We start from the raw sequence: 25,375 nt of genomic DNA on the forward strand, positions 1-25,375 counted from the left end.
CAGTCTTCAAACTAGGGAGGAGGAACACCTAGCTTCTGTAAAGTTTGCAGCACATTTTCCCACAGCTCACCAAACCACAGACCAGTGGTTTGTCTGAATAGAACAGGCTACATTAACAGCTTGTCAGCTGGGAGGGTTGATTGAACTTCTTTGAACATTTTAATCCTCTTACCATTATTCTAGCATTTATTTGCTTTCAGGAAACATTGTTTAATACCTGCAAAAATGTAACCATATTTTAGCAGTATAAATCTAGCATTAGTACACACTTTACATTTCGGTGGTTTAGTTCCAGCAGATTTATTTTAAGTGAAGAAAACAAAGTCATCCTTTATAAAGTCTATAGTTAAAGACAATTACAAAATGCCAGTGATGGGACAGAATATGCAGATCTTTAGCAACCTGCAGGACAATACAGGGAGCACAGTCTAAAAGGATTATGCCTTGATCTTTATATTATACCAGTCTAATTCAGAGTTTTGTTCAGACACAGTTTTTCTAGGGTGAGGACAACTTTTGTGACTGGAAGTTCAATGAGCAACAAAACAAGATTTTATTCTGCAAATTAAGTACACACCTTCCTAATTAATACAGAATACAGTCATTTGATGTGAGGGGGTGCAGTGCAGAACAGGGGCCAATCAAGCAAGTTGTGATGTTCTAGCAGCTCTTTAACTTATGTTCACCCAGGCTGGTGAGAGAGAGCTGGTATGGAGAGCTCCTACTGGAGGACAGAAAGTGGAGGGGAAATGAACGGACAGAAAAGGGACATTGTTTTGTCCAGAAAGATTTAAGTAAATGCACTAAAACTGCCTTGTAGAGAAAGGAAATCACCTGAGCTTTTAAAAATTATTAAGAAAATGAAGTAACAGAAAGTCTGAAGAGGTCATACATGCAAAAGAGCTATGGCTCATTAGGTTTGGTTTAATTTATTCATTTTGTTGGATGCAAGTAATGCTGAGCCATAGGGGAAAAAAGAGTATATTGGTTGCAAAGACAACATATTATTAAATAACTTTAAGAATAAGAAATTCATAGGTGCTTAATGTAGTAGCATTATTCAGGGATGAAACAGCAGAGCAGACATGTTGAAAGTTTACAGAAAACATTTAAATGAACTGAGAATAGAGAGTGACTGGCTTTATTGGGTAAAAAAACATGTCAAAAATACATAAGGAGATTATAAGTAAAATCTCTATTAAATGGTAGCAATATTCGAAAACTACAAACTGAAGTGGTAAAGGCTAAGAAAACAGCAAGCACATATGAAACAATAGAAAGCCAATCAGCTTCTCATCCACATCAAACTGGGGAAGAACACACAAATATTGTAACAGAAAAAACACATAATGATCAGTGTGATTCACTAAGCAGCCTTTTCAAATCCCATGATTTATTATGTCTCTGTGACGGTGCTGGTTTTGGCTGGAATACAGTTAATTTTCTTCACAGCAGCTGTTATGGAGCTGTGATTTGGATTTATGCTTGAAACACTGTTGATAACACCAGGATGTTTTAGCTCTCCCTGAGCAGTGCTCATGCAGTGTCAAGGCCTTTTCTGCTCCTCACCCCACCCCACCAGCAAGGAGGCTGGGGGGGCACAAGGAGTTGGGAGGGGACACAGCCAGGACAGCTGCCCACAAATGACTACGTGGGTATCCCATTCCATATAGTGGCATGCTTAGCATATAAAGCCAGGGGAAAAAGGAGGAAGGAGGGATGTTTAGAGTGATGGCATTTGTCTTCCCAAGTCACAGCTGTGTGTGTTGAAGCCTTGCTGTCCTGGAGATGGCTGAACACCTGCCTGCCCATGGAAAGTGGTGAATTAATCTCGTTTTGCTTTGCTTGCATGCATGACTTTTACTTTCCCTGTCTGTATCTCAACCCATGAGTTCACCCACTTCTGCTCTTCTGACTATCCCCCACTCTCACTCCCCTCAAGAGGAGTGACTGAGTGTCTGCTTAGTTGCCAGCTGGGATTAAACCACAGCAGTGACAAAGACTGATTTTTTTTGTAGCTTACCACTTTGATATTAGTAGAATTTAAAAACACAATAAAGTTTTTATTCAATGAACTGTTGACCAGTAAAAAATAACCTTTTTTTGACCGAAAATTCTTTTCATATTCTCAAATAATTTCTTAACACAAATCTGGCTAGAGCAGAATTTTCCAACTTCTTTAATATCTTAATCAAGGTTTCATACATTTCCAGATTTGCATTTCAGCCCCTTACCTAGGTATGAGCTATGATTTCTGTCCTGAAGAATCTTCTCAAACACCTGGCTCGGAAAGGTGGTGACTCTGTCTGAAGACTCCTGAACTACAGTTCCACTCCAGTCGTAGGCCCCAACAGCACCTAGCAGCAGAACATCCTTTAAAAAATAAAAGTCAACATTTTAGAACTACCTGATTTAGAAAAAGTATGAGCAAAGCTGAAGCTACCGTGCATAATTTCCTACATCACTGTGTTTAAGCCTGTGATGCAGACTAAAGACTGCAAGCAGCTGACTGGAGCTGTTCAGAGTTACCACTTATGTGTAAGACTTTACTGCCCTATTAAGAGGGATTATCACCCGTCTACTGGAAGAGGATAAGTGACTGCTTTAGTTCCCATGGCACTGCAATTCATGATAAAATGGGTTTATTTAAACACTGTGAAAAGTTCCTAAGTCTGTCCACCATGGGGTTGGGTTTGCTAAGTCCATGCTTTTACGTGCCCATGATCCTCAGAAGACTGAGGATCGCACAGACCCAGCTGCATGAAAAAGCTAAAGCCCCTGTTTTGGCCAGCAAAAGTGCCAATGACAGCACACAAGAGCTGGTACAAATAGATACAGTTTAATTCTTTACGTAAGGAGATGTTCTTGAGAGATCTAAAATCCAAATTAGCATGGCTTATTATACAGAATACTTCATACAGAAATCCTTAATCTTGTACACAGAAAGCAAACATAGTTTAGTTTATTCAAGTTATTAAAATTCTTCACTAAACTGAGATACTGTTATAGAAAACTGCAATAAAATTGAATGTGTAATTTTCCTGAATAAACAACCATATGTTTCACATTTTTTTGCCATTTCTTAGCATCAAGTGCTTCATAATTTAAAACTTTAATTTGTGCAAATACAGAGGACTTTCAAAAAATTATTTCATTCATCTTTAAGGGCTATGAGAAGGAAAAAACCTTCTTGTATTTTCAGTTGAAAGGTTATTGAACCACACTTGGATTTTACAAAGATAATCTTAAAATTGATTAGCATTAAAATATATCTGATATATTGGTTCTAAGTTTTAAGTGAAATATGCTTTAAACAAATATTATTAACTTTATAATTTATAAAGAAATTATATAATAATTTTCAGACTTGTTTTATTTATATTTTGGTGACTGCCTACCAGCTTTACAATATAGTTAGTCACAAACATAGAGGAATTAATTTTTTCCTGCTACATGAACTCAGAAATCACTGAAATAATTATATTAATACATCTCAAGATGGTTACATGAAACAAACTATTATGCAACTTTACTTATTAATATGTATTCAAGTTAAAAAAATTAAAAGGATTATTTGACATTCTCCTTGCTTGTAAAAAGATCTTAAAATTGGACATTGTGCTTTTATTTCTCTTTTCTTGCACTCAAGTGTACATACTTACTTCTATTTGTATCATTAAATAATTAAACTCACATACCTTTTTTTGTGAATAATATGCACTGAAGCCCACCTGTGACATTTCCATTTGGAAAGTATCACCTTGATCTGTACCTGGTAAAACAGATATGCATATATGGTTATCTCTATGTAGTCACACAAAATCCTGCCTTGCTGCCTCTGAGTTTAGCTGTATAGGGGGGTTGTATATATACACCAATTTGGCTAAAGCATTTACAAGCAATGGAAATCAGAGCTGATAAACTGTAGAAAATTTGGAGGATTTAATGGCAAATTGGTAAGATGAAACCATGAGCCATGCTATAAGTCTCTTCCAAAAAAAGGGCAGAAGATAATGATGAAGTTGGTTTGAATCAGTTTGCACAGCCTTGTCACTGTGGCTGATCTCTTTTTGTGTTTTCTAGGAAGCATTAATATCCTGAAATTAACAGCTTTAGTAACTGTATATTCACAACTTTCAAATAGAACAGAAATTTTAATTTTCCAATAGGACTTCTAAAAACTGTTGGAATTCTCCTGAAAAATACTGTGATATCCATTTCCTAAGCTGGATAGGAATTCAGTGGGAGTACTCAGGAAAAAGACCTGTTCCCTTGCTTTGAGTAGCAGCATGGGCCTAGTAAAGAATAAGTGAAAGTGAAAGAGAAGATTTCATGCTGAGTGCAGGAAAGTGGCAGCCATAAGCTCCTTAGAGAGTGTTGAGGGCAGGTTACACATCTCTGAAGCAAGGTCTGAATTTAACTTAAAAGTTAAAAGCTGGCTTTAGGGAGACAAAGCATCTCTGTGTCACCTCTGCAACACCTTCCGCTGTACAATACACAGGAGTAGGGGTGGTGCTAGGGAGGGGGCCTGGTAGGCACCGCACAAATTGCATTTTCAGTTCTGTAATTAGTTACCTAGTCTTCTGGTTTGCTTTGGTTTTTTTTGTTGTTGTTGTTTGTTTGTTTGGGGTTTTTTTTGTTGTTTTTTTTTTTTTGTTTGTTTTTTAATAAATTTAATATGGTTTAGGATTCACACAAGTGAAGCTCACAAGCATGAAGATGCCTTTATTCTGCTGGTGATAATAGCTCCAAGTATATTTGGTTGCATATGGAAAAGCTCCCATGCCTGAAGCCCAAGATATGATAGAAATTTACATCAACTGGGGAATGTTTTCCTCAAACTGCAAAAGTTAACTTGAAGCTCAGGCTAATTAGGGGTGGAGTAGCTGGGGGAACACCTGTGAAAACAAGAGCTCTCCCGGTGAGCAGGGAGCAACCTGCAGCTCCAGCTGCCACTTATTTTCACAATACTGCACTAGGCTGAAGCAAAATAAAATTCTAAGCTTGTCAGCTGGGAGAAACTGATCTAATTTTTCAGGGACGTTGAGTATTTTACCTTCTATACTAAAAATGCGCTCTCCAAGCGTTCCTGCTTCTTCCAGTAGTGCAGCCTCAGATGACACATTGAAGAAATACTTTTCTGTTGGATGACTAGCAATTCCCTTGATTTCTTTAATTAAGTTTTTAGTATCAAGTTCATTCCTTATTAAGTATCCCAAAACCTTGTTTAAAGAAACAAACAAACAGCAAAATAAGAAAAGTGAAAGAGATCATGGTGCTACTCCATTTCCTTCCATACTATTTTAACAAATATTCTGTGTATTAAAAAAAAGTTACCTTTATTTGTATTACTGAATTGCTTATTAGGTTCATTCCTAGGCAAGGGACCATTCATACAGGAAAAATACATAAGGTATGGCAAAAGGGAAAACCACTGAAGTTGCTCAGGCAATTCTAGTCTTGCTTTTTCAGCCAGTGAAAAGACAAATATTTTCACCAGTTCATAGGATTAATTTGACTTAGTTTCAGTCTCACCAGTGTAACAATGTATGCATTATATACCACTTATGTATAGAACATGCACTTTCATACATACACAACAAAACAATCTTTTGAAAATGCAGTAATGTATAATTTCAGTATTACTTACAGCAATGCCAAATCTGGTTATATTGTCTTCATTGCATTTACCTATCACTGTTTTCAAGTTGGATCCATCATGTGATTCACCATCTGTCACAACAACCATTACTTTTGTGGCTGTCGGGCGTCCTCCCGATTCAGGTGAGAAGGCATACTGTCTGTTATAAAACATTGATTTATCACACCTCAATCCATAATGGATGGAATCCAGCACATACACTGTAATGAATACCTTCATCACTGAATTAGAGCAAGGTGCTTCTGTAGTGCATAAGTAATGTAACCAAAGAAGCAGAAAAAAAGACTGGAAGGATTGGATGGTGTTTCTGATAAAAATGTAAATTTCAGGAAAAACAGTATATTTTTTGTGCTAATATTTCTAAATGAAAAGGGGGTTTTATCAGAACTCTTGAAGTTTTATGACACCAGGAGCTGGCATCACCAAGCTCAGACAAAAGTGGAAGAGAATTAATAAAAAACTTCTCAATTCTACTGCATATATGGACTCCATTGAAGGCTGAGTCTGTTCCTAAACCAAATTCTCAAATTCATTTGATTCAGCATGTATTTTGGCCTAGAGTTCTTCAAAAAACTTCAAAACAGCACCTTCCTGTTGAGAAACAGACCTGGTTTGTATATGTGTTCAGTCATAAAACCCTTTAAGTTTAACTTGTTTTTTCACACTTACGGTGCTGCAGTGACAAACAGACAACAGACAAGAGGTTTTACTTTCTCTGCTATCAACCAAAGCCTGATCCACAATCGCAAATGTTACTGCACCCACTGAATCCCTGGATAAACTTTACTTCTTTCAATGGTTTTGTATGTTTCCTAAAACCTTGTCCACTCTGATGCTCTGTCATGTTTAGAGATCTGTGAGAACAAGCAATTCTGTTGGGTACCAGAATTACTTCAGAGTGGAGCTCAACCCAATGGTTAACAACATGCTTTTCAGCAATTCTAGTTTATATATTCCTGTACCAATCTGCATGGGACACTGCAAATGCACCTGATAGATTCTGCCTAGTGCTGGGAATCCACTCCAGAGATCCTGGGCACATGGTCTTCCAAAGGGAATGAAATTCACAATGTTCTCATTGCCATGTACAGTAAGTCAAACAGTTGCACTGTAAATCATCAATGCATCTCACCTTGCATTGTCAATGGCTTTGAAGGTATTAGTGAGATCTCCTCCCTTCTGAGATGTTTTCTCCATTGCTTTAACAACCTCATCCTTTGTTTGATACGTATTCAAGTTGAAGACTACACGGGGATCATTAGCATACTGAATTAAACCCACCTATGCAATAAAAAATTACATTAGATTATGATGCTTTGCAATTAATTACATAGAATCATGATGCTTACTTATGTGTCAGGTTGGTGTAAAAGGTCTGCAGATGCATGGTTTTCTTTCAACACATGTAAAACCAGTTAATAATAACACATTTGAAAAGCAAAGAAGGCTAAAATGCTGTTGCACTTCATATCATTTGTTACAGACTACAATACGTTACTGCAAACAATTTGAAACAGCAGACATTAAATGTTTGCTTGATTACTTCTGGAAGAGCTGATGGATAGCAATAATACAAGGAGCTCTGGGTAAAATAAGAAAATAGCAATAGTTCTACAAGCTCAGAGCACCTCAGTCTGATCTCTTCTAAGGAAGTCCTAAAGGTTAGTTACTTTACAGCACTGCAAACCCTACTTATTTTTAATATAGGTGAAGCTAAAGCTGTATGATAAGATGTAAATTTTTTTAAATTTAAAAAGAAAGAAAAAAAGAGAAGATGCTGAAGGTGAGGTTTAGAAAGAGCTGAGCAGGAAGCCTAGTTTTTAAGCACCTCACTTCCAAAGTAGCCCAAGGAAGAAGGCAGCCTTTGGGAGAGAGATTTCCAGTGCCCCAGTCTTTGTTCTCAGAACTGTTTAGGGAAAATGGACAACTGTAAAGACAGAAGATGTTTAAAACAAAAAAAAGGCAATAAAATTTTCCTTATCATCATCAAATCAAAAGGAAAAAACCTCAAAGATCAGTGAGTAAACCAGCAGGAAAAGCTCCTGTTTTAAAGATGCAGCAGTTGGAAAGTGAGAGCTGTATGAAAAGCCCATTAAAAATCTGTTCTACTTTTATCATATCCCCAAAGGCTGTATTTTCAACTACTTTTACACCTAATGCATGAAAGAGATCTGACTCCCCTAGATACAACCTAGACTTCTATTTCAGTTGTATTTTGGATCAAATTACTAATCCCTTTCAAAATAGGATAACTGTAAGATAAAATCCCCAGCACTGAATAGGATAACTGTGTGATCTGTGGCTTTGAGGGAGGTACTGTAGTTACACAAAATCACACTTGGTTGCCTTTAAAATTGGTTATTTTAGGTTTTGTTCTGTTTGGGGTTTTTTTGGTCTTTCTTGAATATGTCTTTGACTTACCTGAGTCTTGTTAACGCCTATGTCTAAGCCTTGTACAAATTTTTTCAAAAATGCTCTCACTGCATCCCAGGGATAAATGCTGTTTGACTCATCACAAACCACCACAACATCTATAACAGAGGAACACTCTAAAACAAAAATAAGAAGTGGACATTAAATGCACTTGCAGTCTCAGTATACTCTTCAGCTAAATCCAGAGGTGCATATTTAGGTCTCACACAGGCAACGCTTCAGATCAGAAGGCTTTGCCAGAATGAGGACTCAATAGGAGCATATGTGGGTTTTGAGCCTGCACTGGTGCGATGCCCCTGAATACAGAGGACTGAGACCATATTCACATCAGCATTGGATCACAATTTGTCAGCCTTTACATATCAATCACAGGGCTTTGCTTTTGGCACATACACTTTTTTAAGAAATCAAAATTAACAGTCCCCAACACAATATATGTTGCTATTGTTTGATATGTTTGCTTCTGTTTTTTTTTTATTTAACTTAAAATTTAATTTTAAAATTTGCACGTGTCACCTTACTTTGAACAGCAGGAGAAAAGCTTCTTAGGATCTTGAAACTTGGACTGATTTCAGAACAAACTCCTGTTGCATAGTATTGTCTTCCACACTGCTGTGCCCACAAGGGACCACAAGTCTTAAAAAATAACAACAAAAAGAAACTATAAAAATAACCAATACTTGTCTCACCATATCTATATAAAAAACCACCACAAGCAGGACGACAGGGATATAGGATCAGCGAAGCTCTCTTGGGTTACCAGGCCAAATCCCTTCAGTGAGCGTAACCCCTCTCACAGACTCTCACGGGGAGGATTTGCCGCCGGTGCGGATCCCGGTGCGGATCCCGGTGCGGATCCCGGTGCGGATCCCGGTGCGGATCCCGGTGCGGATCCCGGTGCGGATCCCGGTGCGGATCCCGGTGCTATCGCAGCGCCCATCCCGCGGGCGCGCACCCCGCGCTGCAGCGCCGCTCGTGGCCGGCAGGTGGCGGCAGCGCCCCGGGCACGCCGAGCGCGGGGTCCGTGACCGGAGCGCGGGGACCCCTCGGACCCCTCCGAAAGCCTCGTCCCAACGGGAATTCACCCCGCGTTTGCAGGTTAAACTGCCTCATCTCCCTCCTCACGGTGAGCACGGTCCCATTCTCACCAACGGGAGACGTCTGCCCCTGGCCGCGCACCGCCCCCCCACCGACCCCCCCCACCGTCTACATGTTCATTGACTTTGGGGGAAAACAACCCTGCTTCGGTGCTGAAATGCTGAAAACAATCTCTGTAAAAAAAAAAAAAAAAAAAAAAAAAAAAAAAAAAAAAAAAAAAAAAAAGTGTTTTCATCTGGATCGACCAGCTGTTATTTACGTCTTTATGCATCTTTATGTGTGCTTTTATCAACCACATAGAGAGAGAGCATTTTGCCGTGAGAATATTGGGGGAGTTGTGTGCGTGGGGGGGGGGAAGGCTGAGGTGGAGAATCGGTGGGTGTATTTCCTTCTTAAAAGAAAATATTAGAAACTCAAGGAAATAAATATAACCTCTACATAACCTCTCTCCAACTGTTCTGTGAGAAATTATAGCTTCCTTATATATACACTCTGGTTGCATCACCTCTATTTAGGAAAAGAGGGACTATTACACTTTTCTCAAGCATACCGGGGGGCAAAAAAGGGTAATTAAATTCAAAAGTAAATAGAAAATGAGCTAAATCACTCACTGGTTTACCAGTGAGACAACATCAAACTATCCTAAGATATTTGACCAGATGGCGGATTTTCTAGATGAGAAAGGAAGTATATCCACATTATCTGATCTTGAGATAAGTGCTTTTTTAACTGCTACATGGGGCATGGTTAGTTCTTAATGGAAAAGACAGCTTTTTAGAGAGGTGAAAGGTGCAAAATAAATCATCTATAATGGTAACTATGAAGCTGGAGGAGAGTTACTGGCCTTTAAAGTTAATTTAAAGTTCCTTTTAGATCAGTCTTATTTGGCCATTTTCTTTTTTTTTTTTTTTCCTGAATTGGTGGGAGTTCAAAATTGTGATGTTAATCTTGGAGCAAAAAGCAAAGATTTTCTAATAATCTTTGTTGATCTTCAGAAAGAAAAAGGGAAAAACTCTAATGTTTAAGTCAGAAATTCAAGATGCATCATTAATGAAGGGGAGATCACATATCAAAAACTGATGAACTTGAAAGGCAGAATATTATAAAGGGGTGTAGGCTTGCCCTTCAGGACTAACATTAAGAAATGTGGACCTAAACTGGAAGGTCACTGGATGGAAGGGAGAGAAGCAGAAGGATCGGGCCCTGGATGACTGCAGGGCGACAGCAAGCACGCAGCCAGCATGCAAAGCAAATATGGCTTAAAGATATGTGACGAGAAGCTGTTGAGTTGGGGAAATACCAAATACGCTGTATAGTGCCTGGGAAAGACTCACATGGAATACAGCACAGATGTGGTCACTGATATTTGAGAGAGGTGTATTTCAAAAAGCACGTTTCAGCCAAAAACTCTGTATTTGTTTAGCAAGGCAAAGGAGAAAGGTGAGTGGTTGTGGGGTGTCAAATACAAAAAGAAGATTTTACATGCAGGGAGATGAGAGCTACTTCTTTCAACTAAAGGCACAGCACTGCCCAGAAAATGAACTGATAAAAATTTAGTCAGGAAATCCAGAAAAATCTTGTTAACCATCAGTGAAGTTCTTCAGCACCTCTCCAACAGGACTAAGCATGCCTCAGAAAAATGTAATAAGCGTGTGGGAATAGACTGCCCTGTACTTAGAATACCTGTGGGAACCAATCCCATGGCATCAGCAGCTGAACCAGCAGGGCTTGGGAGCTGCAGCACAGGCACGCCAGCCTGGGTCGCATTCCAAGCCAAGCAGCCCAGGGACTGAGCACGCAGCACAGACTAGGACAGGCAGGTGGAGGGGCCACAGGAGGAAGGAGAACAGTGAGCTGGGAGGGGGAAGCCCTGAAAGAACCCAAAGAACCCATCACAGAGGCCAGCTGCCACAGGCAGAGTCTCAGAGCAAAGTCCTGGATGGCAGCAGCTTGCAATTATGAGCGGAGAGTCCATGCATGTGGTCCAATACCTGCCACAACTAAGTCATGGGGCTTTTGGTATTTGTTGAGGCTGAGTCACAGATAAGCACCTGTCTCCAGTACTCCATTCTCCTCATGTTAAAAAGAAGCCCTTTTTGACAAAGACGTGTCTGTTTATGTCTTAGAATTCAACCTTTTCTAATTCATGCAATTTAAGGAGAGTCAATCAATAACATATGGAGCGGGAAATTCTTTTTAATTGAGAGAAGTTTAAATATTATTAGAAAACGCAAATTTTCTTGCATGAGATATTTTAAAACACTGCAGTTACTCACGCTGATTAAAAGTGGGTATGCATAGGACATTACCTGTAATTGAAAGTATTACTTAAGAGACAGAGTAAGATTTTTTTAATCAGTACCTTTTCAAGCCACAAGTCAAGAAAAGCCCTGTTGCTGCATTTTGAAGTTATGAGTAACTTTACTAGTTTCAAGAGAGCTGCTGAAGAAATGGGAATTAGGCATACTTCTAAGTACTTCAGTAAACTGAGCTATGTATGAATGAATACAATAAATATTTGAATACTTTTGTGATTACTAGGAAGATGCAACAAAAATTACAAAGCTTAAGGGCACCCTAGAGGTCTTCTGTCTGTAATTTATTGTTTCGCTTATTTACTGCGCATGGCTACATCAAAGTGGAGTACACCTACACAGCAACAGTTTTCATGCGTATGACTAGGATCATAAAAAAGCATATGAAACAGGCATTCGCTTCCTTTTGAGTAAGATTCTGTTTTGCAGGCTCCAAGGACAGTGGTTTGTGGAATATACATAGAGAAAATGCATCCTCCTTCAGCTTGCTAACCAAATAAAACACATCACAAATCCATGGGACTAGAAATCCTACTATCTCAGGAGAACAGGTGCCTGTGCTAGTGCAAATGATGGAGGAGAGATTATATAAAGTCTTTTGAAAGCACAATCAGAACTATACAAGACTTGTATAATATTCTTGTGTATATTGTCTGACTTAAATTACTGAGTCATTACTTCGGATAGGACACTTAGGTAAATGATGAGGGAGAGCCTTCTCAATATTCCTGCATTAAGGATACATTTCACAATTGCTTTTGGACCCTAGGTAATTGCAGTGGGATGCAATATTTTAAAATATGGAAAAGATACACTAATACACGCTGCATAATAAATTACATTTAGCTTGGACTTATGAAAAAATGTGGAGAATTCTAGTTTCTACAGTCTCCTCAGGAGTGTCTGTCTGTACTGAATATGATCTTGATACATACCAAAAATCCTCCTGTTTTTGAGTTCTGTATCAGAGTCAAGCCAAGGTTCATGTTCTCTTTAATTTCAGTCACATTTGGAATATTTATTAAAGCTGAAATAAAATTAGATTAAGTAATGACAGATAAATAAATAAGATGTAGAAGCAATTTACTAAGTTAGAATTCTTTTCAAAAACTTGACTTTTCAGAATCTAAGGCACATTTTCCAAATCGCAGCGTAGAATTCTGAGACAAAAGAAACAAAAGCCAATCTTTGGGGAAAAAATTGCTAACCATTAACTGTAGACATGAATTAAGTATGGCCATTTAGAGTATCTGCTCTCAAGACACCTGAAGGCGAAAGAGAGGAAAAAAGGATCTACCTATGGCATATTTTTGGCTGGCTGAGTAGCTGCAGCTGAGTAGCTACTGTTACATTCCTCAGGACACCAGACTCCTCTGATCCAGTATCAGGCTTTAGACAGAAAACTGGAAGGGGCAATGGAGGGCAGATATGGCCTGCACCACAAGCAAACATAAAGGAGGCAACTCAGGACACTCTGCTGCCCTGTATTTTCACTGTATCCAGATTTGAACTCCATTTTATACTTAGTTGGCAAACACAGATGCCCACCCCTACTTGGTTTAGGGAAAGTAGAGACACTTGCCCTGCCAGCCACCCACCCCTGGATGCCAGCATGGAGCCCTTCAATGACACAGAGCCCTGTGTCTGCCAGACATTGGCTTTGGGATCCACACTGTTCCTGCCCCATGGCTGCAGGGTAAAGACCCCAGTTGCTCCGGTGGGTGACACTGAGACCCCAGTGCCTCCAGCAGCTGGCACCACCTGGCCTGACTCCAGTGCCAGGCACCAATTTTTGATCAGAGAGACACAGGTTTCATCAGCAGCTGGCACTGAGGCCTTGCAGCACACACACCCCATAGAATCTGAGATTATGAAGACAGCTAGTTAGAAAAAGTTTTAATAAAATAGATTGGCCTCATACATACACAAAGAAAAACTGGACAATTGCAGCAAGACATTGCCAGTTAGAACGTACCTTGTAAATTCAGTTTTTTACATGTGTTTTTGGACACACCAACAGGACATGCATATATATCTCCAGTTCTGTTAGCAGGATAGCCACTCCAGGGTGATCCAACCAACAACCTAGAGGAAAAGGAATGTCATTAGATCCTCAATGATACTGGAGAAGTTCAGCATGCATGGCTCACTATGGGTAACAGGTAAAAGAGGCTTTCCAGAGATATAGCACCCAAGGCATTCAGGTGTAGGAGTCTTCTCCAGAACTGTTCAGAAGCTTTATTTGCATGTCAATACCTTACACCGGATTCACCAGGGGCAGCTTTGGTGGAGAAGAAGAATGGGAGAGCCTTTGGGGTTCAGCTGCCTCAAACACATGTACTGTTTTTAATGTGATATTGTGTCGCAGGTCAGACGAAACACAGTGAAGATACTAATATATACAGGTACACAAAAACTTAGAAATATATATGTTGAGGATCGAGAGACATATTATTTATTGTTCTGTCTGTTAATGGTTAACTGGTTCCTTTTAGGTTATTCTTTTAACTGATAAGAAACGTTTTCTACAGGATCTGCTCAGCAGCAGTCAAACACTTACGTCTGAGCTTGAACACTACCACACCTTGATAACACTGAGTCAGAAAGAAAGTACTGCTGGTGGTAACAATCTGCTGCATAAAGTCTCTAATCTTGAACACGAAAGTTAATACTTGTGATCATTTTGCCTGCAATACAAAGTGATTAATATTCTCTGACTCATTTCTTCATTTGCCATAAGGTTTTCCCTCCAGTAGTATCTGCTCTTCAAGACTCCTTTAATCTTTATTTGAAAGCCTTCACAAAATTGTTTAGTTCACCTTCTGGGAATACTGCTTAAGAACACCTATATTTCATCACAACTCTCTAAAAGATGATCTCAAGGGTTATTAAAAATAAAACAGATTATTGAAAAGCAGGGATCATGGGTACTTGCTCCAGCAGTACTATGACTTTATTTTCAAACAGAACAATCCATGGTAGCAATTAATGCATTTTGGGGACAGTAAGAGGACAAGTAATAGGGGCCCAATATAGAATATTGAGTTCCATTAGAAACCATTGTTTTTAGTGTGTCAATAGGTTGTTTGAAGCAAAATTTTTATTCTCTAAAATTTTATAGGTAGCTAACACAACTATACCTTACACTACTAAAAAAATTGTGAAATTATTATATTTCAAAGCAATTGCTATATATAGTATTAACTTCCTATGGATCATCTGATTTTCCTGCTGCAACGTTATTACTACTTTGAATAAAATGGTTGTAAAAGAGTTTTAGATGCACAAGAAAGAGTTTTAGACCTTTCTAGTTTGCTCAGAAAAAATACTGCTATCTGCGTACTCATTTTTTAGTTTATTTCACCTCAATTAAACACAAGTAACATTATTTTACCAATTCAGCTGGGGGTTTGGTTTCAGATTATCTTTCTCGTGTGTCTGGATATTTTAAGAATGCCTAACTCCTTCTCAATTACCTTGTTGGAAAACACTGATTATGCAGGCAGCAGGAACAGGACTTTGTGTACTTCCAGCATCTCTAAATATGCAGCTTAGGTTCATATAAACACCTCTCTCTATCATAACATTGTACATTACAGAAGCCATGAGGAGGCCTCTGATTTTCTTATTTTATGTGTGTTTCTGAGTCTTTTAGGCACAGTGGAAACCAGAACTGCTGCAGCTCAGTATCAAAAAAACAGAGCTCATAAGCAACTACTGCACTGGTCATGTGCCAAGAGATAACATAATCTGCAAATACTTGCACTGACACAGAGGGCTGGAGCTGGTCAATAGTCGGAGGAAGAAGGAGAAGGAACAGGAAGAAGACGTGGTGTTACACCTTGCTAGGTACTACCAGTTTTGGTACGGCTTTAAAATGCTAACTGGGCTCATGGGAGAGAGAGAAGGGATAAGAGTTTTCGTGGAAACAGGAAATAGTTTTAAAATGGATGGCAACACTGCATGTGCAATATCTGAAACTGGAACAGCTTTCCAGCATTAACTGTCAAGCTGAACATTGCACTGTGTACATTTATAAACGCTTGTATGTTTTTTCTAAGTTTCCCAGAAGGCAAACATTTCAGAGTCCTTGCAGGATGACAGCTAGAGTTCAGGGAATGACCTTGTATCTTGGAAATAACCCCTGCAACCACTCCCATTTGGCCATGAAATCTGTGAATCTCTGTGTTGTGCTGGCACTGCTGTGTGGCCACAGGTTTTCCTGAGAGCCCAGTGCACACAGTTTCACTCACAAGCAGAGTGAGAACCAGGGAAGAAGAGAAACAGAAGCATAGTCCAGCACTAGCTTACTCAAATCCAAGCCTAACTCCAAACTATCTCCAAGTTTCACCCCTGCTAATGGCATAAACTAGAGACAAATATCATCCCCAGTGTTTGCTAAAAGCTGCTCTCTCCCTTTCAGCACGCATAGTTTTGCTTATTCCATGGACATTATTTGGCTCCCATTTTCCCTGCCTTCAACATTAACTGCAAGCCAAATATCTGCTTATACCAAGGAACCATCACTTCTTAAACTTGATACTCACAAGATAATTTTACTTTTGCTACCCCTGAAACTAACCTTGAAGCTGTTGCATGGTACAAAGAGGAAAGTGTAAGACAAAACAAGATTAACTTTTATTGGTTTAGATACAATTTTTAATCTATGCCAAGTGTGCACAAAGCTACTTTATTTTGTCTTTCATTTATCTTGCACCCCTCATAGCTTACTGGGAGTTATTTTATTAACTTATTTTTCTATATCCCCTGTAGATTTGCAGAGTCTGTGAATCTCAATGTCATACCTATGATGAAGGCCAAAAAATGCCACTCCATACACAGAAATTAACACTTAGAACTGACTGTTACTGACTGTGATTTTCAGAAATGAACATAGCTATTAAACCCATTCCATTATTTGATTTAACTAACCTGTCATCAATACATGCCTGAGAAAAAATTATTAACTGGCATAAGCCAAGCTTAGCCCTCTACTTTTAATTGCCAACCTTAAATGCTTTAGGAAATAACATAATTTCTATTTCTCTTGTATTCTTTGCCTTATTTATATTTAATACTAACCTTAATCTACATTAAAAATCAGGAAGTCCTACTTGCCTTTCAAAGTTAACATAAACCATTACAGTAGGGAGTTACACAATGCTGCTTTGAGAAAATGCATGTGTATCTTTCTGAAACATCAGAAGTGAAGACAGCAAGGGAGTATCTGGCTAGCATCCTGCTAACTACAAATTTTTTTTTTACTGTGATTAGACAGGATGCATGAGGCAAAGTGAAACAGAATATATCAGGAAAGAATGCAAGAAAGTAGTACTAAAATACTTGAGAATGCTTGTTTCCAAATAAACTGTATCATGTATAATGTATTAATTAAGGGTAATTTTCGGCCATGAGTTAAATATTTATTTTTACAAAATTTCCTTATGTGTCCTTGCAGACTGTCTTTACACAATATGATAGTGACTATAACATAATATTTCTACTGATTTTATTATTCATCTCCCTAATCATTCTCCAACGCTGTACACGAAGCACTAGGAAGCCAAATGAAGTTCAGCAGAAATGCCTTACCACACAAGCTGAGGAGTGGCAGATCAAAGTGCAACAGGAATTATTTCTGGGAAATTACACCATGACAAAGCTAGTAACCAGCAAACTGCAATGTAGCAGAAAGCAAAATCAGAATTCATAGTGAAGGGCTGAATTCCCAGCTGTTGTCAGAGCATGTTTTATATTTTCTGTTTTTTTTTTTTTTTCTCTTTTCATGTATTTGCTCTTCATTGTGTTGTGTTTTGTTTTGTTTTCTAAACATGAAGATGGCTAATAGGAAAATAAAAGTAGAAAGGACCTCTTAGATCATCTGGCCTTTTTTCCTACAGGAAATTACAGGAAGTGATGAGTAGATATGAAGACCAGAAAACTCTTCACTCTCATAGATGCCTCTCTGTGCACACTAAAACACTTCTCACTATCTAAAATTTTGATCCGTTCAACAAGAATCAAAAGTTCAGAAACTACAGTGAGCTGTGGCAAGAGAGTTTGAGTGACAAACTCAGAAGTCCTACAAAAAAGCAGCTAGAGCTTCTCCAAGCAGGAAAAGGGCAAACTGTGGTGCATGCAGTCAGGGAAAACAAAAGCTGGGTAAAGAACTCCGCATTAGCAATGGTGCTGGCACTGAAACAACAGAGCTGTAACAATGGCAGCTTCTGTTAGGAAAAAAAATTTAAAAAATTGCCCTCCTCAAAAGAAATGGCCATCCTCATTAAAATCAGAAAGCTTTGAAAATGTACTTATTTCAATAGAAATTCATACAGAAATGTGTCTTTTTGGAAAAAACATCTTATTGGTCTGAAGGGGCAGAACAGACCCTCAGGAGAAAGGCCACTGTATGTGGTGACCACTGAGCAGTAGGCAATGATTTTTTAAACTATTTTTGGTAGTGCAATAACTATGTGATATATCAGTAAGTGCACTGTATATTAAGGTGTCATTATCGAGATGTGAAGTGAAACAAAATACTTTAAGACAGAAAAATCCCACAATATAAATTCAAAACCAAATTAATTTTAAAAATTGAAAATCATAAGCACACAGGCACAGCTCAGCATGTGTCAGAAGACACATATGTGTAGGAGGAAGCATTTTAAGAGTTATCTACAACTATTTCAATCTTCCTCACCTGTGACAGATCTAAAACCAACGCTCAGCATTCTTCATCTCTGAAGAATGTACTATCAACTGCTGTTCAGGGAATGCACGTTCAAGATGAACTTGGCAGGGTTCAATCTGGCTTTATAAAAGACTATGTTTATAAAATAACAGAAATTTTAATCTCAATTTAGGATTCAAATGCAGATGGCCTCTTGACAGGGAGAATCACAACATAAACTGAATGATGTTTCTGTGGTGTCTAATTACTTGTGTGGTAACCTGCTTAAACCTTTCTAATTGATGGGTTTTATTGGTATTCACAATTTTCCTTGAGTTCATTAAAGAGCTCCTGTTTTTAAATTCCCACCAGACACTGCGAAAGGCTTGAGTTGTGCTTGACTTGCAAGTTTGTCCTTATTTATGAGCATCACATGCCATCAAGGCTCATCAATGCACAGCAGACCAGTGCCCAATTATCCTGGATCATTTGTCTCTACACAAAAAGTCTTCCTCAGTGGTTTGTGTTACAGCATCCTAACTTGTACTAAATTCTTCAATAGTCCTGCATTCCCATTTGGACTGCCTTCCCTCTTCTCTCTGAACTCATCTCCAAGAAAAGTGAAAACCAGTACCAATTCTGCAAAAATTTTTCTCTCTCTATCATTTCTATAGTTCTTACTGCCTCAGGAGATGCACCTCCCAGAAATACAGCTGAATAATATAACTGCATCTGCTGTGTTTCTCTATCTCTCCTTTCTACTCTTCGAGAGTGTACAGGAGGATTTTTAAAGCTGTGTTTTATATAGCACCCTGTTAATTTATTAAGGAAAATCTAGGAAATGATAAAATTTCTGGTGGACCTCAGATTCTGGATAACCTCTCTTGGGGAGAGAGGGCACCCCAGCAGCACATTGTGTGGTGAGCAGCCCCACTCTGTGCCTGGCAGTTTTCTAATACAACAGATTCTTGCTGCACAGTGAGGATCTCTTCACAAAAGCGTATGATGATGAATGCTCGCCTTGGACAGAAATAATCACCCTGATCTTATCTCAGACTGTTTATCTTGTTCCCAGTTCAGCCATGTCAACAAGAACTCTCTGCATGGACTGCAGCCTCTGCGTTGCTCATAGGAGAAAACAACTCCTACTGAACAACTTGAATCAGATTGACTGTTCTGTTTGGGTTTTTTTGTCTGCTTGGTCGGGCTTTTTTGTTTTGGGTTTTAGTTTTTTTTTTTGTTTTTTTTTTAATAATGCATGCAGGAAAAAGCTCTGTTGTCCCAAGAAAAAGAAAACAGCCTAGAAATCAAGAGAACAAGACAGTAGAACATAACTCACCTTTTTCTTAAGCTTGCCTAATGATTTTTTGAGTGGGAGACTAAAAACAGCTTTTCTTCACTGAAGAGCCTCTAACAAGTCCTAGTTACTTGAAAATGAGCTGATAAAATTTCCCTGACTTTTGGAGCTAGGTCAGACATCATGCAGTTAAAGAACTAATGGTGAAGTGCCTATATACAGAAAAGTTTACCAGATTAAAAATATTCATATACTTAGGAGAAAATTGATTGAATTCCACAGCCATAAAGATCTTTTCCAACCTAAATGATTCTATGATTCTGTAAGACAGGAAAAGTTAAAAAGTTACTTTTTTTTCCCTGCAATCCAGCACACATTATGCATGAAAGTGATAGTGGAGGAGTTTTTATATCAAAAGCAAAAATAAAAGAGGGAAATATAAAACATAAATAGCTTGGGTGAGTTAGGCACCTATTGCTTCTGCTGCAAGCTTACAGAAAAACTCAGAAGTATAAAACACAAGGCAATTTCTCCATATATGAGGCAAAAGCATTCAATTCACTACAGGCACATGGCGCACATTCTTGTTCTCCTTCAGTGGCTTTACACAGAAGTTGGTTTTTTTTTAAAAAAAGAGATCTCTGATCTATGGGTGACTAAACACAATTAAAGCAGGCAAAAATGCAGTGAGAAGCCACCACAGCATCAGATGAGGGGTGGGGGTAGGCTGGAAGCCTACTGAGCTGAGGGAGAGGAAATGCCAAAGTTTTAATTCCAAGGATACAGCTCTGCTTTCCTCTGTCTCCTGGTCCCTGGAGGTAAACACTGCTGAGATCTCAGGGGTCGTGCATTTGCATGTGTAGCCAACTGCAGCCGCGCGGTGCCTCTGAGCAGTGCGGTCACAAACGTCTCTGCTGTCTCAGTAATTTTGTACCTGTTTTTCCAAATTTTAACTGCAAAATGCATTTTCACATGCATTTCCATGAATTTCAGATTTTGACCTCTCACTTTCTTTTTACTGAGAGAAGTGCAGTTACTGAGTATCAGTCTGTTGTCACTTAAGCAAAACCACCAGTTTGTGGCTATTTGGGTTCTGACACATTTCAGTCTATGGAGGATGTCACATCTGAAGTGCCTCAGCATACCATAATTTATATTATCTGGTGTGGCTTCCTGCTGTAGACTTAAAGCCATGTACATGCAAACAGACATTTAAGAGTTCAGTAGTTCTCAATTACTTTCACAGACTTGTAGTCCTTACACATAAGGACACCTTAAGCTTTGTGGCTGCGGAGGCTGCAGAAGAGGAAACAATGTGTCTTCCACTAAATGTGCTTAGTCCCTGTAATTCGTTACAACAACATTTCTAGAAAAAAAATTTTACTAATTGCTCATCAAGCCTGATGTTGTGGTAACAACATTGGATTTCAGGTCAAATTTTATGGCTGAAGAGATGTAGCAGACACAAGACTTTGTTATGATTGTGTTACTAAAGACAGCCAAATACACCATCCCTTGAAAAGCTAACAGTTAATACTGTATCAGACACAAAATTATATAGATGTAATTTAATTTAATTTAATATTAATAATTAGAACTCCCTGGCTCTAATAATTTGGTTTTGACCTTAACAATGTTAAAATGGAAAAATATCCCACATATATGTAAAGTGTAACAAAGATGCTGTGGGTACATGAAGGAATGAAATGTGAGTTAAAATTCTAGAGAAGTTGTAAGCCTAAGGAAATTAGTGTACTGGAGATGAAAGTAAAAGATTACTGAAAGAAAGACCTCAGGTCACATGGTGTTAAGGAAAAGAGTCTGAACTATCACATGCATATGTCTTTAGAATATCTCAACTTTTGGTCTGATAACCCCAAGCATTTATTTGTAAAAATATAGGTCTAATATAAAAAGGAGTTAGCCAGAACGCATTTAAAAGAAATGTGGAATTATAAAAGAAATATTAAGAGTTGCAACATTTTTAACTTAAGCTTTTGGCTGGACATAAACCAAGCCATTCAAATTGCTTACCATTTGCCTTGTTCATTTACAAACTGTTGAACTGCATATCCAAACTGCTCTCTTGGTGGACCAGAAAATATTTTTGCTTCCAGAAGCCCAATATTGTAGGCTTCACAGCAGTTATGAAGAATCCCTGTTAAGACAAAGATTATGATTACCACAGAAGCAATTAAAGAAGAATTTTGATCCCAATGAAAAAGGCTCTTCATCTGAGACAGCTCCCACAACAGAAGAAAATAAATACAGCCTTTGACACATGCTTGAAAAAACAGTGTTTTTGCTACAGTACCCTGCCTCTGTGAAATGCCTCTCTAGCACTCTTTACATGTGTTGTGATACTGTGGGCAGAGATCAATGACTCATTCACTGTTGGCCTTAACAAAAGTCACAGCGTTACTAATGTTTTAGCTGAATGGAGGCAAAATGTATGATTCAGAGGTCTGTTATCCTCCTTTACCTTTAGACATAAATTAATCTTATGGCAGAGCAAACACATCAACAGCCTGCTGAGGTACATTAGAATCACAGAATCTTTTAGGCTGAAAAAGCCTTGCCCAACCACTGCCAAATCCACAAATAAACCATGTCCTCAAGTGCCACATCTACACATCTTTTAAATACTTGCAGGGGTGGTGATTCCATCACTTCCCTGGGCAGAGTGTTCCAAAACTTGACAACCTTTTCCAGGAAGAATTTTTTCCTAATGTCCAGTTTAAACCTTCCTTGGTGCAACTTGAAGTCATTTCTGCTTGTGCTGTTGCTTGTTACCTGGGAGCAGATACTGACTCCCACCTGGCCATGACCTCCTTTCAGGCAGGTGTAGAGAATGATAACATCTCCCCTGAGCCTCCTTTTCTCCAGGTCAAACACCCCCAGCTCCCTCAGCTGCTCCTCACAGGATTTGTGCTCCAGACCCTTCCCTGCTCCATTGCCCTTCTCTGGACTCCCTCCAGCACCTCAATGTCTTTCTTGCAGTGAGGGGCCCAGAACTGGACACAGCACTCGAGGTGCGGCCTCACCAGTGCCCAGTACGGGGGGACAATCCCTGCCCTGGTCCTGCTGGCCACACTATTGCTGATCCAGGCCAGGATGCCATTGGCCTTCTTGGCCACCTGGGCACACCCTGGCTCATGTTGAGCTGCTGTCACCAGCACCCCCAGGTCCTTTCCAGCCCCTCTGTCCCAGCCTGTGCCACTGCTTGGGGTTGTTGTGACCCAAGGGCAGGGCCCAGCACTTGGCCTTGTTGAACCTCACACCATTGGCCTCAGCCCATGGATCCAGCCTGTCCAGATCCCTCTGCATATGATCTGCAGCAGATCAACACTCCCACCACCCAACTTGGTGCCACCTGAAAACTGACTGAGCGTGCACTCAATCCCCTCATCCAGGTCAATGGAGATATCAAGCAAAACTCTGCCCTGGAGAACACTGCTTGTAACTGTCCACCAGCTGGGTGCAATTCCATTCACCTCAACTTTCCATGCTCAGACAAAATGCCCTGACTGTATCTGCTAATACTGTTTATATTTTAATTTGTGGCACCGGAATAAAAATGAGATTATCTGCTGCATCAGAAAACCTAAGTTTTTGAGTCATTTCATTATCACACCAGAAGTCTTTGTTTTCAGTCCAAACAGTCTGAACAGTTGTCCAAACAGAAAAACTTAGAAATACAAACATGCAAGGTAGAACAGCATTAATAAATCGTGACACTTAATACTGCAACTCTACTTAGATGTGGTTTTGTTATTAATTGCTTTTCCCTGGGCACTAGGAATAATGATGTGCCATCCCATGCCATTCTGGGGTGAACCAGCAATGTGGACTGGGGACAAAGTTGATTTTGTAGGACATGGGGGCCCACTCCTCATTCACAAAGGGCTTGATTTCTTTCTGATCAAGAAATAGGTGGATATCTAGGAGAATACCCACTGGGGCAGCTGTAGGAAAAAGGCCAGACTCCCCTGAGGGACTCTGTTGTAAGTAGGCAACTCCTTCCCCAGCATGGAGGTGGAAGGATTGAGACAACGGTGGGATCCCAGGAACAAGCTACAGCCCAGCTGAGAAACACCTTAAAGCTCCTGAAAACCCTCCAAAAATGACAATGATGGAAGAAATCGTGGCCTGTGGTTGCACTGCGAAGCTGGTCCCTTAGGTTCCCAGGTGAGGCAGGTTCACCGAGTTGCTCATGGGTTAAACAACATCACTCATGTTTCCCCCTCCCTTCCTGTGTGCCCAGACAGAATGAGTTTTATCTGCTTTACACACAAATAGGCCTCACCACAGTTATTTAGTATGAGTCATTGTGTTGTAAAGAAGCAGCCTCTTCCATACTCCCTCATAACAAGGACCTTTTAAGGAGAGATGGCATCTTAAAAATATAAGCTCAAATTCTAAACACTTCTCTAGTTCTAATGGGCAGAGAGCTTACTGTTGGTATCACTTTCTCCCAGGTCCCAGGAGCAGTTTTGGAAGAGAGGTTAGCAGGGTTTATGTCAGCATAAAACAGCCCTTCACAGTAGCTGAACTGTAATAGTAATAATGACAGTAACATCATAGAGAAAATATTAAAATCACAACCACAGGTTTGCAGGCAAAGTTCATGACCTGTAAAAATTGTCAATGCATTTTGTACCATCGCCCACAGAATTCAAAACACAAAGATCACTAGCAGATGACTAAATACAACTCTAAAAGAGTTACTACTTTTTTACCACAAATTCAAAACAGGAAATCATATAGTAGTTATCTCAAACAACCATTATCTACAGTCAGCCTCTGGAAAGCAAGAAGTCACCCACTGCTAAAAGTATAGTTCCTTGAGAAACATCCGTAGAGACAAATATATTTCCTGAGTCATGCCATTTAAGACTGGAGAAGAGAATATGTACAGACTCATTACTCTGTGTTTTGCAATCCTTTTGACACTAAACACAACCTCATATAATCACAGTTTATGTCTGGGTTTTGAGGAGAGACAAGAGGTGTATTGAGATAGAAATTGAAAATTGCTGGTAATTCTTTTATGATTTAATACACTTTCATTCTATAAAAACATTTTTTCCATGTCATATCCTGTGTTGTTTTCTGTCTGTTGTTAAATTGCATTTTCCTCAGTCAGAAATCAAGCACAATTTAGCAATGTCCCATTCTCAAGAGGCCACAGGAAACTATAACACAGTGCTCTCCTGCATGTAAATACAGAAGAACCCTCCACATTATATGTTGTACAGGAAACTAAACCCTGGCTTTCGAACAAAGAGACTGAAGCAATCTAGAATGATAAACAGTTCCAGTCTGACCCAAAATATAATGACATTTAGAGAAAAACTCTTGACTCTCTGGACTGTTACACACTTATTAGCAAATCACACCACAAGCCAAATGGTAACACTGTTGAACATCTGAGTGCACTGGACAATTTTGGTGCAAATACATGGAAGATGTTTCTAATCTATGTCCAAGATGAGAGTTTTGTTAAATTCTAAAGGCAGGGCAAAAAAAAATTCCTCCAGAACTGGGTAAAACTACAGGTAAGCAGGTATGACAGCCAACAGCCTGAAGTGAAGTCCCCATGCTGGTTCAAATTCTCCTGGGGTGCTGTGACAAGTCAGATGGGGTCAGCACAGTGTGTGCTGGGTTATGTGTTGCCTGTTCATCTCCTTGCTTGACCTCCCTCCGCTGTGCAGCATCCATCCCTGGACCTCTCAGGGCCACTCCTTGTGGTCCTGCTTTCTCCAAGATGGGAGCTCATCCCAAGGAGCAAGGGCATTGCCTGCCCCTGCACTGGGAAACTTCAACTCCTTGTAATTCTTCTGGGCTTCACCACAGCTTACAGAAGCGATGCCCTTTTACTCTTCCCAGTAACCCACCCC

The 25,375-nt window shown here is 39.4% G+C and overlaps 1 protein-coding gene across 1 annotated transcript in view; it reads right to left on the minus strand.

Annotated features, from left to right (window-relative positions):
* Nucleotides 1-25,375, minus strand: part of ITGA2 (integrin subunit alpha 2) — a gene marked incomplete at both ends in the record, with an annotated part of 65,007 nt that overhangs the window by 24,418 nt on the left and 15,214 nt on the right. The window contains 10 exons of the mRNA XM_082301284.1: nt 2,235-2,373; nt 3,699-3,772; nt 5,057-5,222; nt 5,651-5,801; nt 6,795-6,943; nt 8,084-8,211; nt 8,617-8,731; nt 12,444-12,535; nt 13,484-13,593; nt 21,510-21,633. Of these exons, the coding sequence (XP_082157410.1) occupies nt 2,235-2,373; nt 3,699-3,772; nt 5,057-5,222; nt 5,651-5,801; nt 6,795-6,943; nt 8,084-8,211; nt 8,617-8,731; nt 12,444-12,535; nt 13,484-13,593; nt 21,510-21,633 (1,248 nt within the window). The remainder of the gene's footprint in view (nt 1-2,234; nt 2,374-3,698; nt 3,773-5,056; nt 5,223-5,650; nt 5,802-6,794; nt 6,944-8,083; nt 8,212-8,616; nt 8,732-12,443; nt 12,536-13,483; nt 13,594-21,509; nt 21,634-25,375) is intronic.

This window comes from Coloeus monedula (genome assembly GCF_965178545.1).
Source record: "Coloeus monedula genome assembly, chromosome: Z".
Taxonomy (NCBI): Eukaryota; Metazoa; Chordata; class Aves; order Passeriformes; family Corvidae; genus Coloeus; species Coloeus monedula.